Here is a 27,202-nt window from a genome sequence, read left to right as displayed (position 1 = left end):
AATAACAGGAGGGGCCCAAAGATTAGAAAGTTTAGGAAATTGCAAAATGGGGACTTGGCTTGGAAGCATGTGATTAATACAGCTGCAGAAAAATAATGCAACACAGATAATAAGTAGGAAGGAGACACCCAGGAATTAGCAATGGCTGAAAGAGGCACATGGGTGATAGTGAACCACAAATCAGAAATAAGTTGCAATGTGATATGCCTGCAACAGAAAGGTCAATGCTATTTTGAACTACCAGTGCAGAGGCATCATGGCCGAGGGGTGGATAGGTAATACTCCCTCTCTCCAGGGATCTGGTTTGACCCCACCTAGAGTAGTATACCCGTGTCTGCAAAGGACATAACCAGAAACATATGACAAATTGTGGGGAGTTCAGGGAAGAGCACCCTGGAGGTGAAGGAATTGATTGATTGAGGTTGGGTTAAGGGTTAAATATTGATAATTGGCCTTAGCGATGGCTAGTGGAGAATTATTAGCATGTATGCTCCTGACAGATGCTCATCACCTATCAGGATCAGGCCCTATAATAGTAATAAGGGGGGGAGGTATAACTAACACTAATATGACACAATTAAGAAAGGGAAAAATGTAGTCTGTATGTCAGGAAAACCTTCCTTCCTGAGACTGAGATGTATGAAGCTGCAGAATAAAAGTCTGATCCTATCTGCTACAAACTTCTCTGGGAGCAGAATAATGAGCCCAGACACCCCAATGGAGGTGGTGGAAACCCCATTGCTTGGGACAAGGCAGAGAGATGTGTGCTAGAGGGAACATAGCCAGGGAGATGGACTCGGTAAAGCTAAGAGGTATTTTCCATTTCTAACTCCTGTGATGCTATGATGCTCCCAAAGCTAAAGACTTCATCTAGCACAGCAGACAGTGCTGCTGTGGGTCTGTTCTTTTGTTACTGCTATAAACGAAGCATCATCTGGAGAAATAAATACAATTAACAGAAAAGCTTCTCATGCACCACAGGCCACTCTACTGCCAAGAAGCTGTTGTAAGCTCTGCAGCCGGTGATTTCCAGCAGGGAGGAGGGCAGCACAGACTCTGCTGGCTCATCCAGGGTAAAGCTCCCTTTTGGTTCCCAGGGACGAGCTCCTGCCCATGGACTACTGTATAAGGGTCCAAGTTGGAGTCTCAGCTCTGATGATGGGCAGAGTGAGTCCAGTCACTAGTTGGGGCTTTGCTAATAGATAACAGCCGGACCACTGGTTAGCAGCTTTGTGAGGTGCCAGTCGTTCTGGCAAGCCTGAAATATTAGCACACAGCACGTTTCATTTACAGAGCAATTCTACAAACACGTTGTGACACAGAGGCTCCTTGCCAAAGGGTCCCCAGTTCTTTGCAAACAACTCTCATCTCAGACCTGACAAACTCAAGACACCAAATGTATCATGCAGGTATCTACAGAAAGCTCATAACTTGTCAAGATTCGTAATCACTGAGCAATGAATGCATGGGTAATATTTAAGGAATAATGTATTTACAGGTCTGTCGCATCTTACATGCATTTAACATGTGCGATTTCATCTTTATGTGGTTGGCAAAAAAAAAGAGAAAAATGGTTTGAGCATTGGCCTGCTAAACCCAGGGTTGTGAGTTCAATACTTGAGGGGACCATTTGGGGATGGTCCTGCTTTGAGCAGGGGGTTGGACTAGATGATCTCCTGAGGTCCCTTCCAACCCTAATAATCTATGATTTACAGGTCTGTCACCTTTAACATGTGTGATTTCAGCTTTATGCGGTTGGTAAAAAAAAAAAAGAGAGAAAAATAACAATTTTAATACTGTACCTGTAGTGCAGGCAATTCCACCCGCCATTACACTCAATGTAATTTTGACTATACGTGATTTTCGCTTTACGTGCTGACTGCGGAACATAACCCCAGCGTAAGATGCAACAGACCTGTATATTGAAAGTCTTCTCTATGGACTTGGAGTGAAAGTTAGTGTCCAGCAGATATGTCTCAGTGATTGCCCATTCAGGCAGGAGGAAGTTGTTACCCTGCTCTGGTTAGCTGGTGATGCAATGCAAGGTTCAGTTGTCCAGCATTGCTCCATCCCAAGACTATCAATGGAAAAACATCAGAGACCATTACAAGCAATCAAAACCACTTGGAGGTTAAAATAAAGGGAACATTACAACAGACAGAGAGACACCCTGCCTATGAACAAAGACAAAAGACTGTTTCAGTATAACAGAGGGTGAGGAAAGGTACTCTGTCTCCTTTCACTGAGATGATATCTTGGGGAGCGGGGATGTTCTCATGAAAGATTGGATTCTGGCTGCGGGGAAGGCAGTCAGCTCTGCAACAGGTTGAATTTTGGGTGGGGGGAGGGAATTTACTTAATGAAATAGGAAAGGTTACTGTTAATGAGTGTAGATCCAGGTTCGTGTTTTACGATTTTTTTATTGCAACCATTTGTTTCCATCACTCCTTCTTGTTTCTAGCATAATCTCTTCCCTTTCTTAAATAAACCTTTGTTTGTTGTATTGTGTGATTTAAGGTGACATCAGTAAAGTGGGGTACACTGCTCCTTTGGGAGCAGAGGATCTGGGATTTCTGTGAGTAGGCAGAGTCAGTGGCTGGATATCACAGGCGAATGCTTCAAAGGGACTCGGGGACAGGGGTTAGAATATGCAAGGTGAAGACAGGGCTGGCATAGCCCAGAGGAGAGTGCTTGAGTGGCTGAAAGGCCAGTGGTGTTTGGGACCCAGCTAGGCACAGGCAAGACTCCCTCACGCTGCAGGCAGGGGGTAACGAGGCGCCCCAAGAATTGTCACACACACTGCTTGATTTTTTCAAAAGGGCCAAGCAAAACCCTTACAACCCTGTGGCAAGGGGAATATTAATTCCCATTGTACAGATGTGAATGGAGGCAGCAAGGTGACAGGAGCTGCCTGGAGCTATGGAAGAACCTGGAGACAAAGCCAGGATTAGAAGGAAGAGGGGGTCCCTGACTCCCTTTCCCATGCAGTGAGATGGAGAATTGGTGGGTTGGAGAGATTCAGGGGGGAGTGTTTTACAGAGGAGCAACAAAGGAGAAGGCTCTTGCATCAACAACGAGGGGGAGAGAGGAGGCCAGAGCACTTCCCACCCCCACCCCCAGTCTCTAAACACCTCCATAAACCTGTCTCTGTGTCCCAGGGCTTTTAATAATGCTTGCTGCAATCAATCAGCGGAGGTAATGGCCTGGAGAGCAGGAAGCATTGTATCTGAGTTGAGCATGCAGTCCTATCACAAAGGAGTTTACGGGGGGTAATGTTTTTACAGTTATAGTCTGTGGTGAGCCGTTCTGCATTTCAAGCACTTCTACCTTGCTATTAAATAACTAATAATTAACCAGGAGAGGCCATTCAAAGAGCCTGGTGTGGTGATGTCTGGTAATAACTTTTTTTTTTATCATACAAATCTATGCTAGGACTACGTGCTGGAAGACAGTAAAACACATATAAGGGGAGGGAAAGAGAGTTTGTGATGGCCAAACTTTTTTTGCTTTATAAATAAATCTGTTTTGATATTTGCAATTAAGTTGGCAAAGTCTCTAGTGCTTTGTTCTGGAGGTTGCTTAGAAGCAGGGTACCGCTGGGTTTATATCTAGGCAAGCAGCCACCTCCATCAGTGGAAACCTACTGTAGCATTCTGCATTCTTCCTAAAAGATTTATCTGAAACAAGATCCATGGCTGGAGTGTTTAAAAATGAAAAACAGCCCCCCCCCCAAGTGTTTGTACAGTGCGGCTTTAATTGTAATTGTGTTTCTTCAGGTTGCAGTGGGGCGAAGGGGTAGGGAGGGATGTTGTATCTATAGAAAATGCTTTGAGCTCCCTGGCTATTTCAGGAAGACTCCAAGTCTCCTCCTCCTTATGTAAATAAACATGACAGATCCCACTGCTTGTGCTGAGGCAGGGAGGATCTGCGAGTGGGTGGAGGCTGCTTGAAAGGGTGAGCAGCATTCTGTGGTGTACGGATGTTATGTATGCACTTATTGGGAGTCGCTAAGCCGGTACCGGTGTGTCTGTGCCTGTGCATGCTGATAATGACTGAATGTGCGGACTTCTACATCACTGCTCAGTGAGAAAGGGACTGCAAGGTAGCCAGCCACCTTGCACAGTGCTATGGGGGGACAGATAACAAGAAACACTCTCTACGGTAAGGTGCTAACCACCACTGGTGTTTATACAGCAAATTATGTATGTAAATTCTTAGCCCTCTGCTTGACTCTTCTGCAGCAGAGAGAATATGGCTCTGAAAGGTAAGCTAGGTGCAACGCTGGGGACTGTTCTCTCTGCAATTTTTTTTCCTATTTCTCTTAAAAATCTTGTTTGAGAGCTGATCATATTTAAAGCAGAAGCCTTGGGTAGGGTGAGTGTTTATCTTATCTAATTCCATATGTCATCTTGTTTTAGTGCTTTGAATGCAAGACAAATATTTGTCTATATAATGTTGATTACTGTGCTGACAGATAACACGGACAAAAAGAAAGTGTGTGTCTATACCCTGACAACCTTGACCAGGAAAAATGGCAAATAAGCATCAATGTAGGTTTTAATTTAAGAGAAGGTATCAGGGTTTCAAAATCAAAATGTTCATCGTTATCATTGGGGTTTTCTTTTAATCACAGAGTGTGCGTTTCTGGTCTATTTTATTTTTAAATTTTAAATTTGACATGGTTTAAAACAAAGATGCTGGCTTGAACTGACTGAGCTTAGATAACTAAGCTAAATCCATTAAGCACAGTACACTGTATGTGTTGGCAGGATAATGTAATACTGCGAGTGGGGGGTGGGGAATTAGAGACTATTGAATAGGACGGTGCTGAAGCAAACTTTAGGACTGTTAATATGATATACTGTGTGCGTGTGTGTGTGTGTGTGTATATGACACACCAGAATTGGCTTGTGAGAAATACTGTACTCAATTAATATTGAGCTTGCTCATTGCTTTGAAATGTTTTCTTTAATTTCTGGACATTGGACTGAGTCTGGAGTCTACCTGAATGAATATTTGGATATGGATGATATTACAATAATGAATATGAATGTAACATGTTCTATAAAGATATATTTACAAACACAGATACATTATTCTCATACATACACAAAATGGAAATATTTCTTAGTTTGAGTTGAGATGTATTATGAATATATTCATAAATATTTGTCTGCTCCAATCCCGATTTTTCTCATTTTCTCACCATTGTCAAACAACAATATAATTAACAAGTAAATATATTCAACAAATGTGTATTGATTCCTTTCTCTCATATATACCAAGAATGTCTCTATAGATATTACCATTTGTTCATGAGTTACCTTCTGCATTTTAATCTTTGGTCAGATCATTTTGTGTCTTTCTTTGCTATCCCTACAATCCACATGCTAGTTGCAAAATAACATAACTGTTATGTCATCAGAAATAAAAAGAAGGAAGTCCCTGGATAGTTGCTTTGTCATCAGTGCTGGATTTTTTTCCACTTCATCTTTTTCTTTAATCTATTCTTTTCTAAGTGAACTGGAGAAACCTGGATAGAAACATTATTTGCATGATTGTATCTAGGTTTTGGGTTCACCTGCTGACTTGCCACAACCATTGTGGTGATCACACAACTTCTGCCTTTCAGTGATACTGCACCAGTGAACCCAGTTCTTGAAGTTTTACTTTTGTAGGGGGACAAAAACAAAATTAGGAGACGTGGGTAATTAACTTGATTCTGTCTCTTTAAATAAAGAATAAAAGCTGCAAACTATATGATAAAAGAGATGCACAGCTGATAGCTGAGACCCGAAATTATTTGAAAAGTGATGTCAATAAAGGATTTTTTTTTAAAAAAGCATATGTAGTAAAACACTTTTAAATTGGAAATTTGAGAGCAACTGCAGTTGTGGGTTGTCTGCCTGTGGCTACCATACCTTAAGTTTCATATTTTTATTGATTGCAGTTTTTTTAATTTCAAAAGTACCTGGAAATGTTTACTTTATTAAAATGATAATTAAGAACGAATAAGGTAATGCTACTGAAAGCAGCTGGACTGACAGCCCGGGAGACTGGAATCTTTTGTTTGTAAAGAGAACAGGTGCAGCAGAGCCAGAGGCAGAAGCATTGCAACCTCCCACCAAACTGACACTTGCCAATATCCCTTGACCCTAAGCTAGAGGACTCAGGTGAAATTTTCAAAAGCACCTAAGTGACGTAGGAGACTCAGGGTATGTCTACATTGCAGTCACGAGGCTCTATTGCAGCATGCATAGGCATATCTGAAGTAGCTTTTAAAAATAGCAATGTAGCCACAGCAGCATGGGCTACCCTCATGGGTACAGTCCTGCCCGGAAACCCTGGTACATATTCGGGCAGTTAGCCAATGCTGCTGTCCGTGCCACCATGGCTACACTGCTGTTTTTAGCAAGGTCGCTCGGAAATGCCTGCATGTGTTCCAGTTGGATGTCCTGATTACAGAGTAGACATCACCTACTGGAGCTGGTGGGTGTAATTTCCAGCTGAAGCAGACATACCCGTTCTAGCTCTGATGGAGCTAGCATGCTAAAATTAGAAGTATAGCTGTGGTAGTGAGAGGGGCAAACTGCCCTGGGTACATACCCAGGGTCTTGAATGGGATTGCACTTGGGGCTGTTAGCTGCCCTTGTCAATGGTGCTGCCTTCTATTTTTAGGCACTAGCTCAATCAGAGCTAGTGTGGGTATGTCTCCTCGAGCTGGAAATCACAGCTTCCAGCTCCAGTGTAGACGCATCCTAAGTCTCATTGGAAGCCAGCTGTAGTGGATTGAGTTGACTAGAGTCCATTAAATCCTTGGTGCCTCTGCTGAAACTGCCTCCAAGGATATTGGTTGGAGCTATTGATGGTGGAGCTAATTTGATGTGATGTGAACACATGTCCACTGGAAAGCAGGCTGAAACCACAAACTCCTGTCCCAGAGGCCATTTAACAGGTGCCAGGTAGCAATGAGTAATTCATCTGGGTTGTTACTGACTCTGGCTGGATTTGAATGAGTGACTTAGAGAGGAAAGTTTTTTGATACCATCTATGGAAGGTTTTGGCTGCACTGATGCTGCACTGGGGGGGCTTACAATGGAAAGGAAAACCTATGTATACACTCTGTCACTGTAACTAGCATAGCATCCTCCATTCAATAATCTCAAGTCCCTTTACAAACAATGAATTAAGCCTCATCATATCCCTGAGTGGATGAATATTGTCATCCCATTTTGCAGACAGACACTGAGGAATGGAGAGGTAAAGTGACTTGCCCCAGGGCAGTCAGTTTGTGTCAGAGCTAGGAGTAGAACCCAGCAGCCTTGCCTCCCAGCTCTGTCCTGCAATCACAAGACCACCTCTCCTCCCCGCTAATATTATCTGTAAATATTATGTCTGCTTAAATTATTCTAAAAGCTATAGGTAAGCTTATGTTTGGAGTCCTTTGTGGTGGGGGGAGTGGTGATTTTATTTGAAATGACCGTTGTATGCAGTTCTAGTGCACTCCTGTTTCCACTGACTTCAGCGAGAGTGTGGAAGGACAGCAGTGCTTGCAGATTGTCCTAGTAGCGGGGTTGATGGGTTCTCAGTGGAGACCTGTGTCATCTCTCAGTGAAGTCCGGTCCCACCACAGGGGCTTAGAGGTAAGGCGCTTTTAAACACGGGAGGATGGAGTTGAATTGGTTTGAGCTTCCTGTAACAGATCCCTGAACGAAAACCTTCCCAACATGCAAATAATGTAACAAATTTATTGCATGAATGACGAACCCCTTGATTTTTAAAAGAAAATGTCTAGTAACTGTGTGTGTACACCAAAGGCAAGGTTTATCACTCTCTTGCCCCACGTAAATAAATGTCATGCAGTATCCGAGCATCATTATGTAGTCTCTGTCCATGTGCCACTGTGCATTATATGTATTATAATTTATCCTATTCTGTTTCTCGCTCCCTCCCCCAAACCCATATCAATACTTAGTGCAATTTTGGGTCCTATATATAATCCAAAGACAGTAAAAGTTACAAACAGTAAATTCAAGGGGAGCATAGCTGGGGCCATAAACTTTTGAAAAAGATGATATCCATACATGTTTTTGTTTAAAAGGGTCCTTTTAAAAAGAAAATGTTAGCCCCCACGGAGATTTGCCTTGTTTATCGGAGGCTACAGTGTCCCTATTTTGATGAAGAGAGCATTTGTGTGCGTAAAACATATACATACAAAATGGCACTAAATGTTTATATCAAACAGTACTTGCCATTTAATCCTAAATGAAACGTAGCTACCATATATACATATATAGTAGTAAGCATATCCCCTGCATTACATTGGGGGTTGGACTCTCTATTGCCTGCTGTATTCCTTTGTAATGTTCTTTTCCGGAAAGAAGTACAAATGGTTGTTTCATATTATTGATCATTCAGGACGCTACTGTCGCTCGTTTGTTGAAGACCTAATTCAGTAGGGCCAAACAGGGGCGGCTCTAGAAAATAGGCTGCCCCAAGCAGCCGTGCGCAGCGCCGCCCCTTCCCCGGTCCCGCGGCCGGTCCCCTCTTCGTGCGGCTCCGGCTGAGCTCCCGCAGGCATGCCTGCGGGAGCTCAACGGGAGCCGCGGGAAGAGGGGACCCGCCGCAGTCATGCCTGCGGCAGGTCCGCTCGTCCCGGGCTCCGGTGGACCTCCCGCAGGCATGCCTGCGGCAGGTCCACCGGAGCCAAATGCCGCCCCCCAGGGAAAGGGCCGCCCCACGCGCCTGCTTGGCGCGCTGGGGTCTAGAGCCGGCCCTGGGGCCAAATCCTTGGGGTTTTACCTGAGAGAGACTGCAGGATTGGGGCCCAGTAGTTTTGATTTCGCTCTGTCTTTCTCAGTATAAAGATAACTAAACGGGCTTCCTTAGCAAGGGAAGCTACTGTGCTGAGAGAGACAGTCACTTTTTGTATACATGTAGAGATTTCAGACTAACATGTACAGATCTCTTCAGGGGGCTTTCTGCTACCCAGGATATACACAGTGGATTAATTCAGGGGTGTGTGTGTGTGCGTGTGTGCGTGTGCATGTGTTCACACACGCGTTCTGCTTAGCTAACCTCACCCAATATAAATGATGATCACCAATGATGCTCTCATTCCAGGGGTTTAATTTTATTTTTAATTACCCATATGTCACCAGCATTTCACATAATCATGTTACAGAGTAATTCTTACCAGCAGCAAAGAAAAAGAAGTATAAAGTGTGCCATTTCCCCAGGGCGTGTCTTCACTAACAACTAACGTGGCTATGTAGTCGCGGCCAGCCAGCGCTATAAAAAACCCACCTCCACGAGAGGAGTAGCTCCCACCGCTGGTGCACTGTCTACACTGGCACTTTACAGCGCTGTAACTTGCAGCGCTCGGGGGGGGTGGGGGGGTTCACACCCATGAATGAGCGAGTAAGTTGCAGTGTAGACAAGCCCCAAGATGTAATCAGCATCATTGTAACTAGGGTGGTGATGGTGGTGGGGAATGGCTACTCAGAACAGAGAGCCACCTGATTTGATTGTTGGCGTGGAAAGCAGCAAAGTTCAAAAGATATATTGGTGTGTATTGTTTAAATTGTAAATTCCTTTCAGGAGAAAGTGCTGTGTACCTCACCGATGTAAATAGTGTCTATTTGTGTGGAGGTGGGTGTGCATGTCCCAAATTTTTCTCTCCCATGGACGTGGTAAGGCCCCAAGTGCAGTGGAACCATAGTGGGAGGAAGGTGGAGCCGGATGCACAGAGGTTGCATAGGGACACGCTCTGCACCAGTGTTCCATGGTCACTACACGTCAATGTGGAGAGGTCTTTGCAGCGTAGTGAATGGATACCTGGCTAAGTGGACCTGCTTAGCAAAGCCTCTGGGTCTGTTTCTCTTCTGCCCTGCTCCTTTGTGTGATCATTTATACCTGTGCAAAACACGGGCATTCTGATGTGGTCACATTTCATATCCACTTAAAACAAGTGTAAATGGCTATGCAAGAAGCAAGGCAGTGGGTACTCGGCTGTTCCATGTATGGGATGGGACAACAGCCACTGCTAAAGCAGCTGTGTTGATGTTGTGTCTTTCAGCAACTAACAAGGGGACCGGTGCTATTTCCGTAACTGTAAAATGGCTCCCCCTATGCAACCTTACTTACTCTAGCTTTGAAGAATGGCCCTTTACTTTTAGCGCTCTCATAACTACTGATCACATAGTAGATGCTGTATCTGTACGTAGTAACTAATTCTGCTCTCACGCTGGTGTGAATTAGGATTAACTCCAGGGAGATCAGTAGGGTTACATGAGTGTGAGAGCAGAAATCAGGCCCATCAGCTTTGTTTCCCTATACTGTAGACTGACTGGATATAACACGAAAGCTTGATAACCTTTTCTAACACAGGTTGACTGAATTTTCCCCTGGTAATTATTATCAGTAGTTTATCCCAAGTCCACAGTTGATCAGACACAGTGTATCCACCTTCAGTTATAATGCTTTCCTACTACTTATAACTAATTTAACTTGCAAACACCCTAAAAGAAAAAGAGAACAACCGCAGTGTAAAATGCTGTCTCCTTAGAATGAAGCATTAAGCCTTGACAACACTGGGGCCTGTCAGCGAGGTCTCTCTGCAGATAAAAGTTATGTTAGTTAATTTTTTTTATGGACTCTAAATCCTCACCAAGCTTATGGGACAACTGATCTGGCTTCCAGACTTGGACTGATTGACAGCAAGATCAGCCTTGCTAAGGTGCCTAGTTTATTTTCCATGTTCTATAGGCCTTGCTCACTGAGAAACAATGCAAGGGGAGGCTGTTGCCAAACTCTCCCTGCATTCAGTAAGACCCTTGCAGAGGTCTAAAAGTTGTATCTTTTTTAAAAAATTTAATCCAGATCAGGGCTGGACTAACTAGTGCAGAAAACCCTGAGCAGAGTGCCAGTGCCATGTTAACATTTACTAAAAATGGAGCTACCAGAGATTACTTCAGTTCATGCCAGAAACCTTTGACTTGTCACATTCAGGTGTCCCAAGGTGGTGTGGTAGAGTTGCAGTGATTGCTGGGAAATCCCATGGCATAAAGTGCTCAGTGCCTCTACCTAAAGGGGTTTCATGGACATTCAAATTTACTTTTGAAAATTACATCCATTTTGGGGAGCAAGTGATTTCTATAACATTGCTAGGCACTATAGAGGAAGTCTCTTCATACCGAAATGACAAGAGAAGAATGTGCCATATTCCAGTTCTGGTCTTTACTTTCTGATGGGCATTCTTCTTCTTCTTGAGGTTTTCTGTGCCCACCTGATTATCATCAGCCTACAAGGTATCTGAAGAGTTCCTCTTGTGGTAAAACCTAAAGACCCTTCCTCCAGGGTTGTCCAGCCTATCCTCTCATAGCAATTTTGTTGCTAGCATCCTCTGTATGTGGTTGGAAATTGGTGGTGCTGCCTCTGATAATAGAATCTTTCTCCTTCATTATTTTCTCTCTTGCTGTTCTCACACAATACTGTTAAGTGGTAACTGCTGTAGTACTTCTCTGGGGCATAGCTAGCCTCTCAAGTGACCAAGTCTCTCCTCTGAATACTGTATGCAGTAACCTGATGTTTGGAGGCATGGAAAGACTACCATATGGCAGAGACATTGAAGAGGATAGCACGCTTGAAGTAGAGACAAATGAAAGGATGTGATATAAGTATATAAAATAACGAATGGTCTAGACATATAATAGTGAATGGTACATTCTCTAGAGACCATTCGTTATTTTTATATACCTATATCGCATGCTCTCTTTAAGTAGTCCTACCCTTCTCCATACAGAGGAGAGATGGAAGTCTTTTCATGCCTCTAACATTTCGCACCTGTCGCTTAACATACAAGGAGTTCAAAATGACAGACGATATATTTAACCATCATTCATTTAATGATTAAACTGTTCGTGCACTGTCAGGAGAGCTTCTAGATTCTCTAAGACATTCTAGGCAGCCATCCACATTCTTAATCACAACGTGGTACTCCCTGAAACAAACGAATCACCTGGTTGAGAATGTGTTGCACAAAGTCAAATTTACTAAACAAACTTTATTTGCAGTGCTAATCTCTGGCAGGAACTGAGGGGAAAAGATTTCTGCTGGTGTGCTGCCTAATTTAGAGTGTCTGGTTTCCTTTTAATAGTGTGTTGTTACAGAGTGTCCAGATATGCTGAGAGGTGGAATTGGGAGAAATCTATTCGTCTAAAAATAGATAATTAACTAGATTAGGCAAAAAGGAAAGGTGTGTTTCCTGAAAGGTGAAGGCAGAGTAGAGAATTCACCTCGGCTTGCTGGTCCAGAGAACCATCTTAGATTATTGGTTGCACAGCAGCATGTAGAGTCACAGAGCAAGACCTTTTGTCTCAGAGCGTTCCTCACCTATGTAGTGTAAATGCACAGGGTGCCTTCTGGACACAAGCCTCATTATCCAAATGCCTGTGATCAAAGCAGATGCCAGCAGAGGCTAGAATCCTGTGTGAGTGTTCTTCATGTTAAGGCCGATCTGCTTTAGTGCTGTTGTCTATTTGTCATTCATCTCCTATCCTCCTCCAATCAACATCGGTTTCCTTTTTAAAGCACATTCATCTGCATGAAGCTGACCTAGGATGAGCCAGAGCCTTCTGGTGCCCGAGCCTTCTCCTCCACAGCACTTCCTGTCTTGGGCAGGCTTACTTCCTGTTTCTGCCTCACTGACTCTTCCTCCCTTGACAATGTAACTCTTAAAGGGATGCTATCCTCTGTCAGTTATAGGAATCTTAGCGGTCGAGGAGCAGGAATTCTCTATTTATATTTGTTAGTTTACCTTGTGCATTTGACAGCCCAATGAAATTGACAGGGTCAGAGAGAAGCACCGAAAATGATGAGAGGCATAGAAAACTTCCCCCCAAGGACTGGGAATGTCTAAATAAGAGAGGAAATGTGAGAGAAGGATAGAAAATAATGACTGGCATACAGGAAGTAAATCAGGTGCTCTTATCTGACTTTTCTCATAATCCAAGAACAAGGGTTGTCCTGACAGGCTGGGCCAGCAGGGCTCTTATGGCACTCTGGCACTTCTTGGCATTAGTTTTGATAACATAAATTGGTTTTGGATTAGTTGGTGCTAGTCTGCACTTTCGGGGAAATGATAGCGGACGTCATTCCTTTCCTTTCGTCGTTAGCGCTTCAAAACTCATCAGAAGCAGCATGGTCTGCAGACTAGGTGCTGCCCTGGGAGTCAAGCGACCTGGCATTCACTCGCGTGATCATGGGCAAATTGCTTAACTTCTCTGTGCCTTGGGTTCGCCATGTCAAAATTGAGGATTATGATGCTTACTCTCCTTTGTAAAGCACCTTCATATTTCAGATGAGAGGCACTATATAGGTGAAGAGTATTCTCACTTAGTACTGTGGTCAGTGAGGGCTGAACCCATCACTAGATATTAGACCCATGGTACTAGTACCCATGCTCAGGTTGTCATGGGGTTTAGTATGCTGGCATTTATGGATTGTTTTAAGGTTTTATCACATCTGGAAGAACCGAAAGGGAGAGAAGCATAGAGTAGGGAAGAGCTATGGAGTGGGGGCTGGGTGGCAGAGTGAGCTTGCTTTAAGAGATGAAGTTCTGAAATGGTCCATGACGTTCCCAGAATCTAGAAGGACACTTTTTCCCAGGTGTAACTCCCCTAACTTCTGTGGAATTATATCAGGGATATATTTGATCCTTGAGCTTTTCCAGACACCTTGTCTATGAAAGTATTTTCCTTTTCCATCTTATCTGAATGCCTTACAAGTTGTTAAAATCTCTCTCCCTGATAAGTAGGAGTAAATTGTTTGTTTAGATGCCAGGATTTTTTGTTTTGTTCAGCCTTAGTCTACTTAATTTTATAGGGAACATTTTCCATATTCTGAATATACCTTTATTGTAGTAAAAAAGATCTTGTGCCCCATTAAGAAATATAAAATATTTAATTGCTCATGGACTGCTCCTCAAGCAGCAAACTAACAAAGCTCTTTTACTAAGTGTAAAAAGGAAAAATGCCATACCTTTCTAGGAGCAGAACCCCTCCCCGCCAGAACTATTTAAAGTACTTGACAATATTCCTTTAAAATGCAAGCAGTTAATATACTGTATACTGTGGCTCACCCGGCTTTAGACATGACCCTGGAGTAAATGCATAATGTCTTGTGGCTTGATGAAAGTTCTGAAAAAATTAACAAGACCGACTGACTGCAAAGCTCTTCTGCTCATCGGCAACATTTCTAGGGTTTTTGCATTTTTCCTTTGTAAAGGCTGGATGGTAGACATGTGTCCAAATGTTGGCTTTGCTGCACAGGCATCAGTGATGCAGCCTGTGGAGTGAAATAAACACTGTACGGCAATTCTTGTTGACCATAACAAAACTTTAAATAAAATGTCCATGAGGAAGAAGACAAGTTAGAGTTTTGGCTTTTTTTTGAAACCCCAAACTTCTGTGAGCTACCCATCTTCAGTAGGAAGTGAATGCAATGATAAGAATAACAAATAATACCTTACTCTTCTCTACTACTTTCTATCTGAAGTGACACGGATTGATGATCAAACACATAAAGATTGTTTACAACTGGTATTTTCAAAGGCTTCTTACAAAATGAATTAGATTTGGAAAAGTCACAAGAAGAAACAAAATTAGTCTCCATCAAAGATATGTATTTAGTTGTCATGGTAATAGAATCTTGGGTTGCTATGGCAACTGAGTTAGATTATTAGGGGGATAGCCCAGCCTGTTTGGTTAGTTCTGTGTGTAGCAATAAATGGCTGCTCCAAGGTTTACAGCTCTCTCTGTCTCCAGTAATTTCTTCCTAAAACGGTTGCCCCAAGAATATAACAAGGTGGCCACGAGGATGGGATGCCTGTGCTGCCCCAGCAACAGAAGGAAGTAGAAGTTAAGGTACAATAAAACCCAAACAAACAAACCTTATTTGCTGCTGGAAGGGGGTGAGAACAGGGGGTGAGACTGTGAAACTGAAACTAAAATCATGGCTACACTTACAGGGCCACTGGAACCTTTTGAGGAGGCTATAGTGCAATGGCCTGTAGATACTGAGCGTTTTGAGCTTTTTGGTATTGCAAATGACATTACAGAAGTGAAGAAGGTGCCAATATTCTTAAGTGTTGTAGGGGCTAAGACCTGCTCCCTGCTACTCAGCTTACTACACCCTGTTAAGCCAGAGGTCCCATTTTTCTCCAAAACCACTGGTAATTGCTGAAAGATACAGGTTCCACAACAGAGACCAGAAAGAAGAGGAAACAGTTGTACAATTTGTAGCAACATTGAGAAAGCTTGCAGAACACTGTGAATTTAAGGAGATGTTAAATGATGCCCTATGTGACAGGTTAGTGTGTGGCCTGCACAGTGAAGCTATACGGAAGCGCCTATTGACAGAGGCTCAGCTTACCTTACAGAAGGCCATTGATATTGCTGTCTCCATGGAACTGGCTACAAAGGAGGCACAATCCATCGGTGCATCCCCTACGGTGCATAAGGTGTCACAGGAACCTACCCACAAAACGGTGAGGAGTCAGGAATGTTACCGCTGTGGTAAGCCGGGTCACCCTGCATCAGAATGCTGGTGTAAGGACCTGGTGTGTCGACACTATGGCAAAAAGGGACACATTGAGTGTGCCTGTAAACAAAAGAACACATCTTCAGTTGAGTTGCCTGACTTCACCACCTCCAGCGAGACACCGAATCAAGAGTCACCCCGTTCCTGACTTTTCCCCTCCATTACTGCCAGTGGCAGAGATACCCCTCTGCCCGGCACGAGCTGATACCCCATCCTCACCCATTCGCCCTACGAACCCTGAGCCCATTGTCAGGTCCGCGCCCAAGACACTTTCGGGTGCAACAACACCAGAAGTCCACCGTAATCCACCTAGAGACAGAAGGCCTCCTTGTCGGCTGGATCTTTAGCTAGGGCAAACCCACAGTTACAGGGCAAAATCATCCCCGGGGTTTAGCCGGGAATGGAGGCAGTCTACCCTCCTTCTCTAGTTAGTGTTTGTTTTATTTTGGGGACATTGTTATTAAGGGGGGAGGAATATGTTGTGTATTTGGTTGTCGTGGTAATAGAATCTTGGATTGCTATGGCAACTGAGTTAGATTATTAGGGGATAGCCCAGCCTGTTTGGCTGGCTGTTGGTTAGTTCTGTGTGTAGCAATAAATGGCTGCTCCAAGGTTTACAGCTCTCTGTGTCTCCAGTGATTGCTTCCTAAAACTGTTGCCCCAAGAATATAACAAAAGAGAACCCAGTGTTTCCCCTCAGTAACATCCTGTAGCAACTGAAAACAAAATGGCTTCTGTCTCTGCAAACAAACTCCAGTGGAAGCTGTAGGTGCTCAGCATCTCTGAAGATCAGGCCTTTTTTGTTTAGCTGCCTAAATATGTATGTAGATGCCTGTCTTTAAGTTTGAAGGCTTGCAGATTTTTGATCATAATGTATAACCTTCAGTGGGTCTTTTGGTGAATGTAAAGTTTTTAATTTGGAAGGAAATGAACAAGAACAAAAGAGTCAAGTCCACCATGCACAGTGTCCAATCTTATGAAACGTGACATTTTAAAGGGAAATAAAAGACATAAATCACGAGCCAAATTCTTCCTTCAGGTACTAGGGATGTAAAATGGCCAGCAGGCCCCAGCAGTCCCGCACCAGCTGGCCGACCAATCCCAGTGGCTCAGGCTGGCTGGAGTGGCCCCATCTCCAGCCGCACTGGTGGGCGGGATCAGCCCCAGTCACTTCCTCAGTTAATCGTTTAAACTAAACATTTTAAATAATTTAAATGGTTAACTTTTTACATGGTATTTACATCCCTTTCAGGTACATGAATGCAACTGCCACTAAACTCCATGGAAGCTACTCATCGGAGAGGGGACTTTGGCCCCGTTACATTTAGTAAAAACGCTGTACCTCTGTTACTGACCAGACTTTACAGTATTGAAATGTGACAACATTAAAAAAATCTAATTCCACTTGCAAACGCACCATTGATATTGTTCCCTTGTATTTCATTCAGCTTGGAAAGGGAAACTAATTTGAGCACTTTCATTTTCTAGTTACCCTAAACTAGCTCAGAGCTGCTGTTTGATTTCACAACTCTGGAGGGGAACATTACAAGCCTGTAGTCAGTGCTGTTTTTATTGTCCTTTCATGATGTTGACTCAACTTGTTAGTGTACCACACTAAACCTGGCAACAAGGAAAGAAACCCTGGGTTGAATTAGCAACCTAGTCTGTTTTCCATTTAACTGAAGTAGAGAAACCCACATTATTAAAACTTTATTGAAATATTGCCTCATATTGCTGTGGAATTGCCTGGGATATGTCACCAACTGGGCACCCATTGAGATTAATCTTGATTTTCTAGGATGCCAATCTGAACAGCAGAAATTAATTGACAACATTCAAGATTGTCTTAACTTTATATGGACAAAATGTCAAACACAAAGAAGGCCATGAAACTCAGAGGACACACCGATGAAGCCCTGTATAGGACAGAGTTCTGCTCTAAGTTATGCCCAAGCAACCTAGCTGACTTCACTGGGGGTTGCACAGTACAACTGAGATGAGAATTTGGTTCATAGTGTGAAAAAATAGAGATGCAGAATAATTTTGCATTCATACAACTTGTTTGGTGTAAAACATGCCAGTTTTTTTACTGCAGCCATCATAATTACAGCTCATGGCTTGCATCCTGCAGTGAGATCTGCTGATGAATAGAGGGGTCTAAGCAGTGAAATGCTACATGGGCATGAGGGTTCATGTCAGCAGATCCTGATTCAGCAGCTGTGCTACAACGTCTAAGAGATACCACCACATAGGTGCAGTGCTCCATCCCAGTGCATCCCTATGTAGGTCTGGCGTTATAAAAACAAGCACATGAGACCAAATCCTGGAGTCATTCTTCAGTTTGTAGTCAGACGGAACTTCCCTTGACTACCGTGTAGTTTTGCCTGAATAAGGATTGCAGGATTTCCCAATTTGTAATGTTACAAAGAGAAGGGAAATTTCCTAATGTCTCACATCCCAATTCGGCAGCTCCCCACAATCCTGCAGTGCTGTAAGATCATCGCCTCCCATCGGGCAAAAAATAAAAAATCAGGCCTCCTCCTCCCCCACTCGCCACCTACTCAACCCGGTGATTTAAGTCATGCTTCTTTCCACGCTCTTATGCTCCATACATAGCTGCATTTATGGCAGAGCTCTGAACCTTATGACACATTTCATTTCTTCCTCTTCTCCACCCACCATGCCCCCAGTATGTTAAATAGGCTCTTTTGCAGGAGCTTAACTAGCTGTTTTTGTTCCTATTCCTGGGTATGTCTAACAGTCAGGGTACCTATTCCTTCAGTGTGTCCCTGCTAGCCCAGCGAATCAGAAATCCCATCTTTCTCTTCTCTTTGTGCTTTTGTTCACAACTCATCCTCTCTGCGAGTAAGCCAATTGACGTGAATGGTACTGCTCATTTGTGTATGGAACACTCTCTTGTGGGTACGGGTTTGGCAGAATCAGCTCTTTGGCTATGAGATGAATAAAGCATTGGTCACGAAACATGGAAGCATTAGGATCCATTCTCCTCTAAATACACCCGGGCAATTCACAATGACATTAATAGAAGTATGAGTCTATAGGTGGTGGAACTTAGTGAGTGGATGATGACTAAAAACGAATAGTTTTCTATCTAGATATCCCTCCTGAAAACGGTTTGTTTGGGGGGTAGCTGCCTCCAGAATGAGACTATTTTGGTGTCATTTTGTTCTCTGACAGGGCTTAAGAAACAGGTCATCCTGTGTGAAGTAGTCAGTGAGAGAATTGTCAGTTCTCATGATTTTAGTTGTATTTTTCTTATGCAAATCAGAGAACTGGTGGTAGTTTCATAAGATGTCATGATACTCAAATGCACTAGATATATATGTATGCGCACACATGAGCATGCAGATATACACACTGCTGCCCTTTACTGGATGGTGTCAGAACTACTGTGAGTGTCATAAGCACTATACTGCTAACAGATTAAAAAAGAGACACTGAAATTGAGAAGAAACATTTCCTTTGGTTTGTGAACATTTCTTCCACCCACCCACCCACCCCCGAAAGGTAAATTTTGGATTTATTAAGCTGATGAAATCCTTTTAAAATAAATGTGTCATTTCTAGTCATGTGGTTGCTATTTGTTTTCAGGCAATAAGATTACAATGCCCTTGATCACTTGTTTAAAGCCCTGGTGCAGCAGATGCCAGAGAAAACAAGTTCCTGTGTAGACTACTCCAGCAGCTATTTATAGTAAAACATTAACTAATATCTCCACCAGGCTGGTGTGGGAGTCATTTATGCAGCAAATTGGAAATAATATTCACACTTCACTCGTTGGCATAACCACTGGGGGATGCTGTTACTTTGCTGCTCATCTTTCTTTTGTAATTGGTTTGTGCCATTTGGATTTTGTGTTAGGCAGTACCAAGGGAACCCTCCCCCACCACACACACTACTTTTAAGCTGCTAACATCCACCGCTGCTAAGGCTGCTCGTTCACCTAGCTAACTAGCCATCCAGAGTGGGGTGTATTGATTTAACTATTTTTCTGCTTTCTGCAGTGTGGTTTCATATTTTTACTCAGTTGACCATATTCAGAGGTGATGTGTTGGAATTGGGGAGTAACTTATCAGCAGCCGGTTTCTAAATTGTGTAACTTAGGTGCTGAGGGGCCTGAAGAAGGTGGAAGTTACACCAACTCTGAATTTGGCCCAATGACTGATTGACAAAAGAAGATTCTGCATATTAATGAACCAATTAGGAAACTAATTACTGAGGGGGGGGATTAAATGTGAGGCAAATGCCATTGCTAAGCCAGATTTTTGACTGAAGGGAGAAATGTCACCCATTAGCCTGACTTAGGCTATGGCTACACTTGCAGTTCAAAGCGCTGCCGCGGTAGCGCTGCCGCAGCAGCGCTGTCCGTACTCCACCTCCCTGTGGGGAATAACGTACAGCGCTGGGAGCCGCGCTCCCAGCTCTGGGGCTTTGACCACACTGGCGCTTTGCAGCGCTGGAGAGGGTGTGTTTTCACACCCTGCTGCAGCGCTGCAAATTTGCAAGTGTAGCCATGGCCTACGACTTGGAAGGTCTTAAATCAGTTGCTTGGGAAATGATTTTATTGTAATGAGCTGTGCTTGCTAACACCCTAGTGAAGGCTGTCCCTGTTCAGGCAGGAGTTTCTTTAGTAGGCCTGTTTGAGTGAGTGGGTAGGATGCTGCTGGACTGGAAGGCTTGTGGCCTGATAACGTATTGGCAGCCTTATTTCTGGTTTCTATTTCCACCTCTGCCACTGACTGACAAAATGAAAATTTAGTGGTTAGATCATGGGAGTGGGAGGCAAGGTTTGCAGTTGACACAGGTTGTATTAAAGGTGACATCTAACCTGGGGCAAATCGCGTAACCTCCCTGATCCTCAATTCACCCCTGCAGAATCTACTGTTGCAGGGATATTATAAGGATTAATTAGCACTTGTAACCAAAAATATAAGCACTTTATAAGTTCCATTAAACCAGAGAAATTTAAGTAAACGCTGGAATTGATTGGATAGTAAAAATAGATATTATTGAGCAACTTCAGACACCAATTTAATTGATCATGTAATAAAACCAAGCAAATTAAGGATTGTAGATCCAGAATATTTGAAAAAAGCCATTGAGGGCACCACACCATGAGAACAACTGAGGAGTTCGTGTCTGAAATTTAAAGTGCAAGAAGTCCCACTCAATAGAGAAAGTTAAAAACTCTTCACTTTCTACTCCCCTTTTGTAGATACAGTTTTAAGGGACTTCCTTTGAGGGTTACCTCAGCACCTTCGGCATACCAAAGCAATGTCTCCTGGATAGCTGAGGATCTGGTTTGGGCAGAAATTGTTGTTGATGATCTGCTAATTTGGGGCAAAAGTGACCAATACCACAATAGGGAGACCTGTGTAACAATCTGAAGCCTGGGAAAGAGAATTTGCTGAATAAATAGCCGTATTGGATATATGCTGGGTGATAGAGGAGTTTGACTGAACATTAGAAGAGTGAAGGCAATTATACAAATGGTAAAACACCAAAGGGAGGCCTTTGCAGAGAGTCACAGACATGTTAACAACAAATTCATCTTTAAATTGTCACTTAATTACTCTACTGAGAATTCTGCTGGGGAACAATACAAGACAGCACTGATATGTGATAGGCAAGAGAAAGGGAATTATGAAAAAGGTGTTACAGCCACACCATTACTGAAATATTTTAATACTTACAAAAATTCTAAGATCTCAGTCATTGCAAACTCACATGAGCTGGGGGCTTTCCTTCTGTCATTTTCATCCAGTTTCAAAGCAGTGGCTAAAACATAGCAGAGCTATGCTCAGATTGAAAAGGATTCTGGCACTTGTATTTGGTTGTGAAGTTTATGTCATTTTCATCCAGTTTCAAAGCAGTGGCTAAAACATAACAGAGCTATGCTCAGATTGAAAAGGATTCTGGCACTTGTATTTGGTTGTGAAGTTTATGGGCAGAAATCAGCTGAGGAGGAAATCGCCCATTAACCAGTGGAGGCCATGTTACAGAAATCTCTGTGCAGAGCACAGCTTAGACTTTGAGAAATAATCATAACATTGCAAAAGTACTGTTAGTGTTAAATACTGGTCTGATAAGGAGCTGCTTATAGCAGGCTTGCTCTCAAGAGATCCTGTAAATAGCAAAAGCAAGGAGTTGTAGGAAGAAGTGTTTGAAGTAAATTTGATTCAAGTACTGCATTTTTAAACAATACTAGCAAATGCAAAATGATCCAACACCTTGAGAAAGTAATTTTAGATGAATGATTATCGGGAGGAAAAACAACAAAACAAAAACCAGGAAAATTCCAAGCCTAAAAACTTTCTGGGACTATGCAAATGAAATTGCTGCGTGGGATTCTTTACAAAGGGGATTGTCATAATACCACATAGCATGATGTTTGAAATAATAAGCATAATCCATGGTGTTAATCTGGACAGAGAGACATTCTTACACAAAGAACAGAGCCTGAGATGTTCTATTCTGGCCAGGCCTGAATGCTGCCATTGAAGATAAAGTATCTCAGTGTAAAATCTGCAATAAATACAGGACATGGAATGCAAAAGAACCGCTGAAATCATACGAGGTTTCTGACGGTTGGTTGAAAATTGGCACAGATGTATTTGAATTAAATGGGAAAGATTGAATCTTAATAGTGGATTTTTATTTATTTATTTGTGGTAAATTGAGCTATTGCACAAGACTACTGGAGCGCAAAAGGCAACTGCAGGCAGGCAGAAAACAAGATGTTAGGCACCTGTTGCAACAAAATGGCAAATGATGTGGTGAAAATACTAAATTCCGTGGCATCTTTTAGTCTGTAAGCTCTGTGGGGCAGGGACTGTCTTCTACTATGATTTGCACAGCACCTAACATGTTGAAGCCCAACCTGGTTGAGGCCATTAGGCACTACTGCAATCTAATTGTTAAATAATAACCACCTTGGGGGAAAGATGCCAAATTCTGCAGGTGCAGAATCTACAGGGCTCTGATTGAGATGAATGGGACAGTTCCAACCTTTTCGAGCTATTTATTCATTCTGGTCATGATTATCTCTGCACAAGAGCTACAGATATAATCTTAAAAAGAAAGCTAAGAATCTGGAGCACAGTTTTGCAGCAGAAGGTGAACTGAGCTGTAAATTCTGTGTCTGTGGAATTGTGGCGTCGTCATTACACTCCTGTCCCACAACAGGGGTCAATATCCACTGATACCAATGGCTACTATTACAGTTTCACTGGTGGGGAGAAGCGAAACAGGGGCAGGAGTGTAAAAGATAGCCAGGTTAGGGAGGTAGTGTCTGTGGACAAGGGCTCATCTGCACCAGAGGAAAGTGATTTATCTCAGACCAGGACAGCTTTACCGGCAAAGAAACCAAAACAAACCTTTTAAAGTGAGAGATTGTGGGTCCACTTCAGAGTTGAGTCTAGTGGTCTGATACTGATCTCACAGAGGTGTAAACAGAGATTGAAGGAGGAGGAGCTGAGATCAGAATTGGACCAGAGTCTCAGCTTCTGTAACGTACACCTGCTTTCAGCCCCTTCGGCACGTAAGTCATCCCGTTTTAGACTTTGACTCTCACCCACTTCCCAACATGTAACTCACGTTCTCTCTGCATTTGGTCCTACATGTTTGTTTTCATGACTGTTCCATGGTCCTGTTTTGTTTTCTCCGTTGCTGCTTCCACCTTCCTTTTCTTCCTGACAACTACAAAGGTTTGTCCCTGACAGATCCATACTTATTCTGTCTCTGGTTTTCCATGAAATTTAATATTATGATGTCCAATTTATTGCACTGTATATGGAAATTATGCCCAGGATAGACTTTCCATTAAATTATACTTAAACTGGAAGAGAACACTGGCACGTTTACAAGTATTCCAGAATTAGTTCCCTAAATACTGAAACTAGTTAATCTTTTGGAAGGAAAAAAAACCCTACTGATTTATATTTAGCAGAGGGAATGCATATTTTTTAAACATAGCCTATATGAGGCCTCCTGAAGAAAGGAAAACATCTTTTACATTGATTTGTAGTCCATGGAAATACTACGTGGCCATAAAATATTTGCAGTAGGGTTCTGGCTTTTATGCAACTGGCTTTTGAAGCCTGAACTGTGCTTAACCCTCTGAGAGTGGGTGCTGTGCTGAATGCAGCTACCTTTGGGGTGAAGGATGGAAGCTGTTTAACAGTTCACAGGAACGCTACACAACACTTTAGGACACGAAGTGATAAGAATACTGGGTGCAATTAAAACCACAGGGGAAATAACAGCCTTCTGAATATGAGTAATGGGCAAAAATTGGTGAAGTGTTTGTACTCGGAAAAGTCTCTTTGGAGATGTGCACATACACACGCATGCTGTGAAATGAGACTTGGGGAACGTGTACAGTGTCTCTGGTGCTATAAGGATATTAGTGATATGTCAACATCAGAATATTTGGAGGTACATTTAGGATAAACCCTGAAAAGTCTAGACACTTGGCTGAAGTTTCTAACACTAACTGAATCATCAGAGGTTTCTTCTTTTTCTCTTTCCCCTCTTCCTCCCCCCACCCCCATGCACCTAAAGAAGTGGATATCCTTCTCTCCTGATCCTCCAACCCATGCAGATCCTTCCTTCTCTCTTCCCTGACTCAATTCTTCCATTCCCATGGCTCTCCAGTTTCTTCATGACCTGACACTGACCCCTCATCTCCCTTTTCCTGGCCCTGAACTTAGCTTTTCAATATTCAGCAGGATCCACTCTCCCTTTGTTGATATCATAGTGAGAAGTTTCAAGTGTAAAAGCAGCAAAGAGTCTTGTGGCACCTTATAGACTAACAGACGTATTGGAGCATGAGCTTTCATGGATGAATACCCACTTCGTCAGACGCATGTGGTGGAAATTTCCAGAGGCAGGTATAAATATGCAGGCAAGAATCAGGCTAGAGATAACGAGGTTAGTTCAATCAGGGAGGAAGAGACCCTCTTCTAGCAGTTGAGGTGTGAACACCAAGGGAGGAGAAACTGCTTTTGTAGTTGGCTAGCCATTCCCAGTCTTTGTTTAATCCTGATTAGTGTAAGTGTAACACACTTGGGGTCCCTTCTTGCTTTGATCAGCTGTTCTACCAGTATGTTCTCTCAGCCTGCCATAGGACTTTGAAGACAGGAGCTGAGACTTTGTAGATGAATTTCAGTAATGGTCAGAAATCAGTTGTGTGTCAAGGTAAATGAGAGCTAAGGAAACTTGTCTAAACCTTTTCAAACTGAAAAATAAGCTTAGCTTCAGTTCAGCTTGATCTAGGGATTTTTCTATTCTGCATCCCTTTCTCTCAGGAATATTGTAGCACTTTTATGCTGTATGAGACTATTGGTCTGTCAAGTCAGGTATTTTACCTCTGCCAGTATTTGATGCTCAAAAGAAGGCAGAATAACTCACATTATGTACATATGGAATGTTGCTGTAGCCATGTTGGTCCCTGGATATTAGAGAGACAAGACAGGTGAGGTAATATCTTTTACCTCCAATCAAAGATATTATCTTACCCGCCTTGTCTCTCTACAATGTATCTAATTTTTTAGTGCTGTACATGGGGAGAGAAGGAGAAAAAATTCTTTCTGTCCCTATGTTAAGCTACCCTGAAGCCTGAGATTTGATTATCCTTATCTTATTGTGCATAACTAGAGATGTTATTAGCCACAAGATTATCTAAACTTTGTAAAATAAACTTCTTGCTTCTCTGGCCTCCGGTGGTAATGATTGCCATACGCTGCTACATACTGTCTGCAGTAGTGTTCTCCTTTTGTTCTGAATTTACAGGCCACTAATTTCACACCGAGTGAGACCATATTCTTCTTTTATGTGAGCAATCATTTTCCATGCCTCCTTTCATAATATGAAGGGTAAAATGCGTTTTAAATAATGAGAAGTTGCTCACCTGTTGTATATTCAACTGGTAGAAGTCCTTGGAGAACTCCCATCTACTGCACAATTCCGGGTGAGAGTTGCTGTCTTTATCTAATTCAGTAGGCCTGATTCTGATCAGGGCCGTCCTTAGGATTTATGTGGCCCTATGCAGTATTATTAAACTGGTGCCCCTATGCCCAACAGCAGCCCGGGCTCGCATGTGTATTTGAGGTAAGAGTGGTCTTTTGAAGGATTTATTTAAAAAACTATATATCTGACTACCCAAGCATTTAAGGCTAAAGATGAATACTCAGATTGTACATCCAAAAATCTATGCAAGGATTTTTTAGAGATGTGATTTTATAATCTTCAGCAACACACTAATGAAATATTTTTAAAGCAAATTTTAAACTAAGGTCCTGTAGACTAACATGGTCTGAGTAAATATTACAGTCCTGCACGACTGTTTTTGTCAGTAAATTCAGAAACTGACAGTATATACCTGAGGGTTGGCAAATGCCTGTTAAATGGCTTCATTACCCCTTGAATGACTCTTTAGCAGTTTCAGTGTTGTGCTAATAGGTCTGGCAGGCTGGAAGCTTTTTCACTTTTAACTACTAGATCCCCTCCAGGGGAAGACTCACCAGGCTGCAGCAGCCAGTTGTGGTGGGAGCCTGCAGGAAAGGTCAGATTAGAACAGGGATAGGAAGAGGTCGGAAGGTGGACACTAAGACCCTGTGGTGCCCCAAATTTTCCGGTGCTCTATGCAACGGGTATGCCTAAGGACAGCCCTGATTCTGATTATACACTGGTTTTACACTACTGTAATTACACTGGTGTAGATCAGGAGTAAGTGAAAGCAGAATCAGGTCCTGTACAGTAACCCTCACTTGAGGGGGAGGGATAGCTCAGTGGTTTGAGCATTGGCCTGCTAAACCCAGAGTTGTGAGTTCGATCCTTGAGGGGGGCTGTTTACGGAACTGGGGTAAAATCTGTCTGCGGATTGAGCAGGGGTTTGGACTAGATGACCTCCTGAGGCCCCTTCTAACCTTGATATTCTATGAAAGTCATCTCGTTTAACGTTGTTACATTGCTATTAGGGAACATGCTTGTTTAAAGTTGTGCAATGCTCCCTTCTAATGTTGTTTGGCAGCCGCCTGCTTTGTCCACTTGCAGATGGAGCAGCCTGTTGCAGCTAGCTGGTGGGGGCTTGGAACCAGGGTAGACTGTCAGCTTCCCTAAGTTCCCTGTGCAGCAGCTGCCCAGCGGGCTACCATGTGCTGCTCCTGCCATGGAGCTGCTCTCTGAGACTCCTGCTTGTTGTGCAGGGGGGAGGGATGGAAGAGAGGGGGCTAATGTCAGGGTATCCCCCTCTCTCCTGCTTATCCCATCTTCCATAGAGCAGGGGACACTCAGGCCGGAGGGAACTTGCTGGCAGCAGCTGCGGTCTCAGCAAGCTGATCTAACTAACAAGGCAGTGTACTTAAAGGGGCAATGCACATCTCTCTTTCACATACATGGCGTGTGTCTCTGTCTGCGATGCTGTCTCCCCTCCCTGCTGCCTTGTAGAGTGTGAGAGTTAACCCTTGAGGGCTCAGCTAATTGCTAGTTCATCATTTAGCATTAAGGCATCCCCTGGGAAGTATCCCACCCTCTGACTCCTCCACCTCAACCAAGCTTCACAATCATCATCACTGTGTAC

At 43.1% G+C, this 27,202-nt stretch overlaps 1 protein-coding gene across 4 annotated transcripts in view; it reads left to right on the top strand.

The window, feature by feature from the left end:
* Positions 1 to 27,202, top strand: part of NEURL1 (neuralized E3 ubiquitin protein ligase 1) — a 234,844-nt gene that overhangs the window by 105,169 nt on the left and 102,473 nt on the right. Inside the window, exon 1 of one of the 4 annotated variants that reach the window (XM_045025912.1) lies at positions 3,984 to 4,161. The exons of the other annotated variants lie outside the window; for them this stretch is intronic. Coding sequence (XP_044881847.1) covers positions 4,128 to 4,161 — 34 coding nt within the window. The 5' untranslated portion in view covers positions 3,984 to 4,127. Of the gene's footprint in view, positions 1 to 3,983; positions 4,162 to 27,202 lie in introns of those variants that run through there. 4 annotated transcript variants of the gene reach the window in all.

This window comes from Mauremys mutica, chromosome 7 (assembly GCF_020497125.1).
Source record: "Mauremys mutica isolate MM-2020 ecotype Southern chromosome 7, ASM2049712v1, whole genome shotgun sequence".
NCBI lineage: Eukaryota > Metazoa > Chordata > Testudines > Geoemydidae > Mauremys > Mauremys mutica.
Note: the sequence above shows the minus strand (reverse complement) of the source record. Positions and strands in the feature narration are given on the sequence as shown.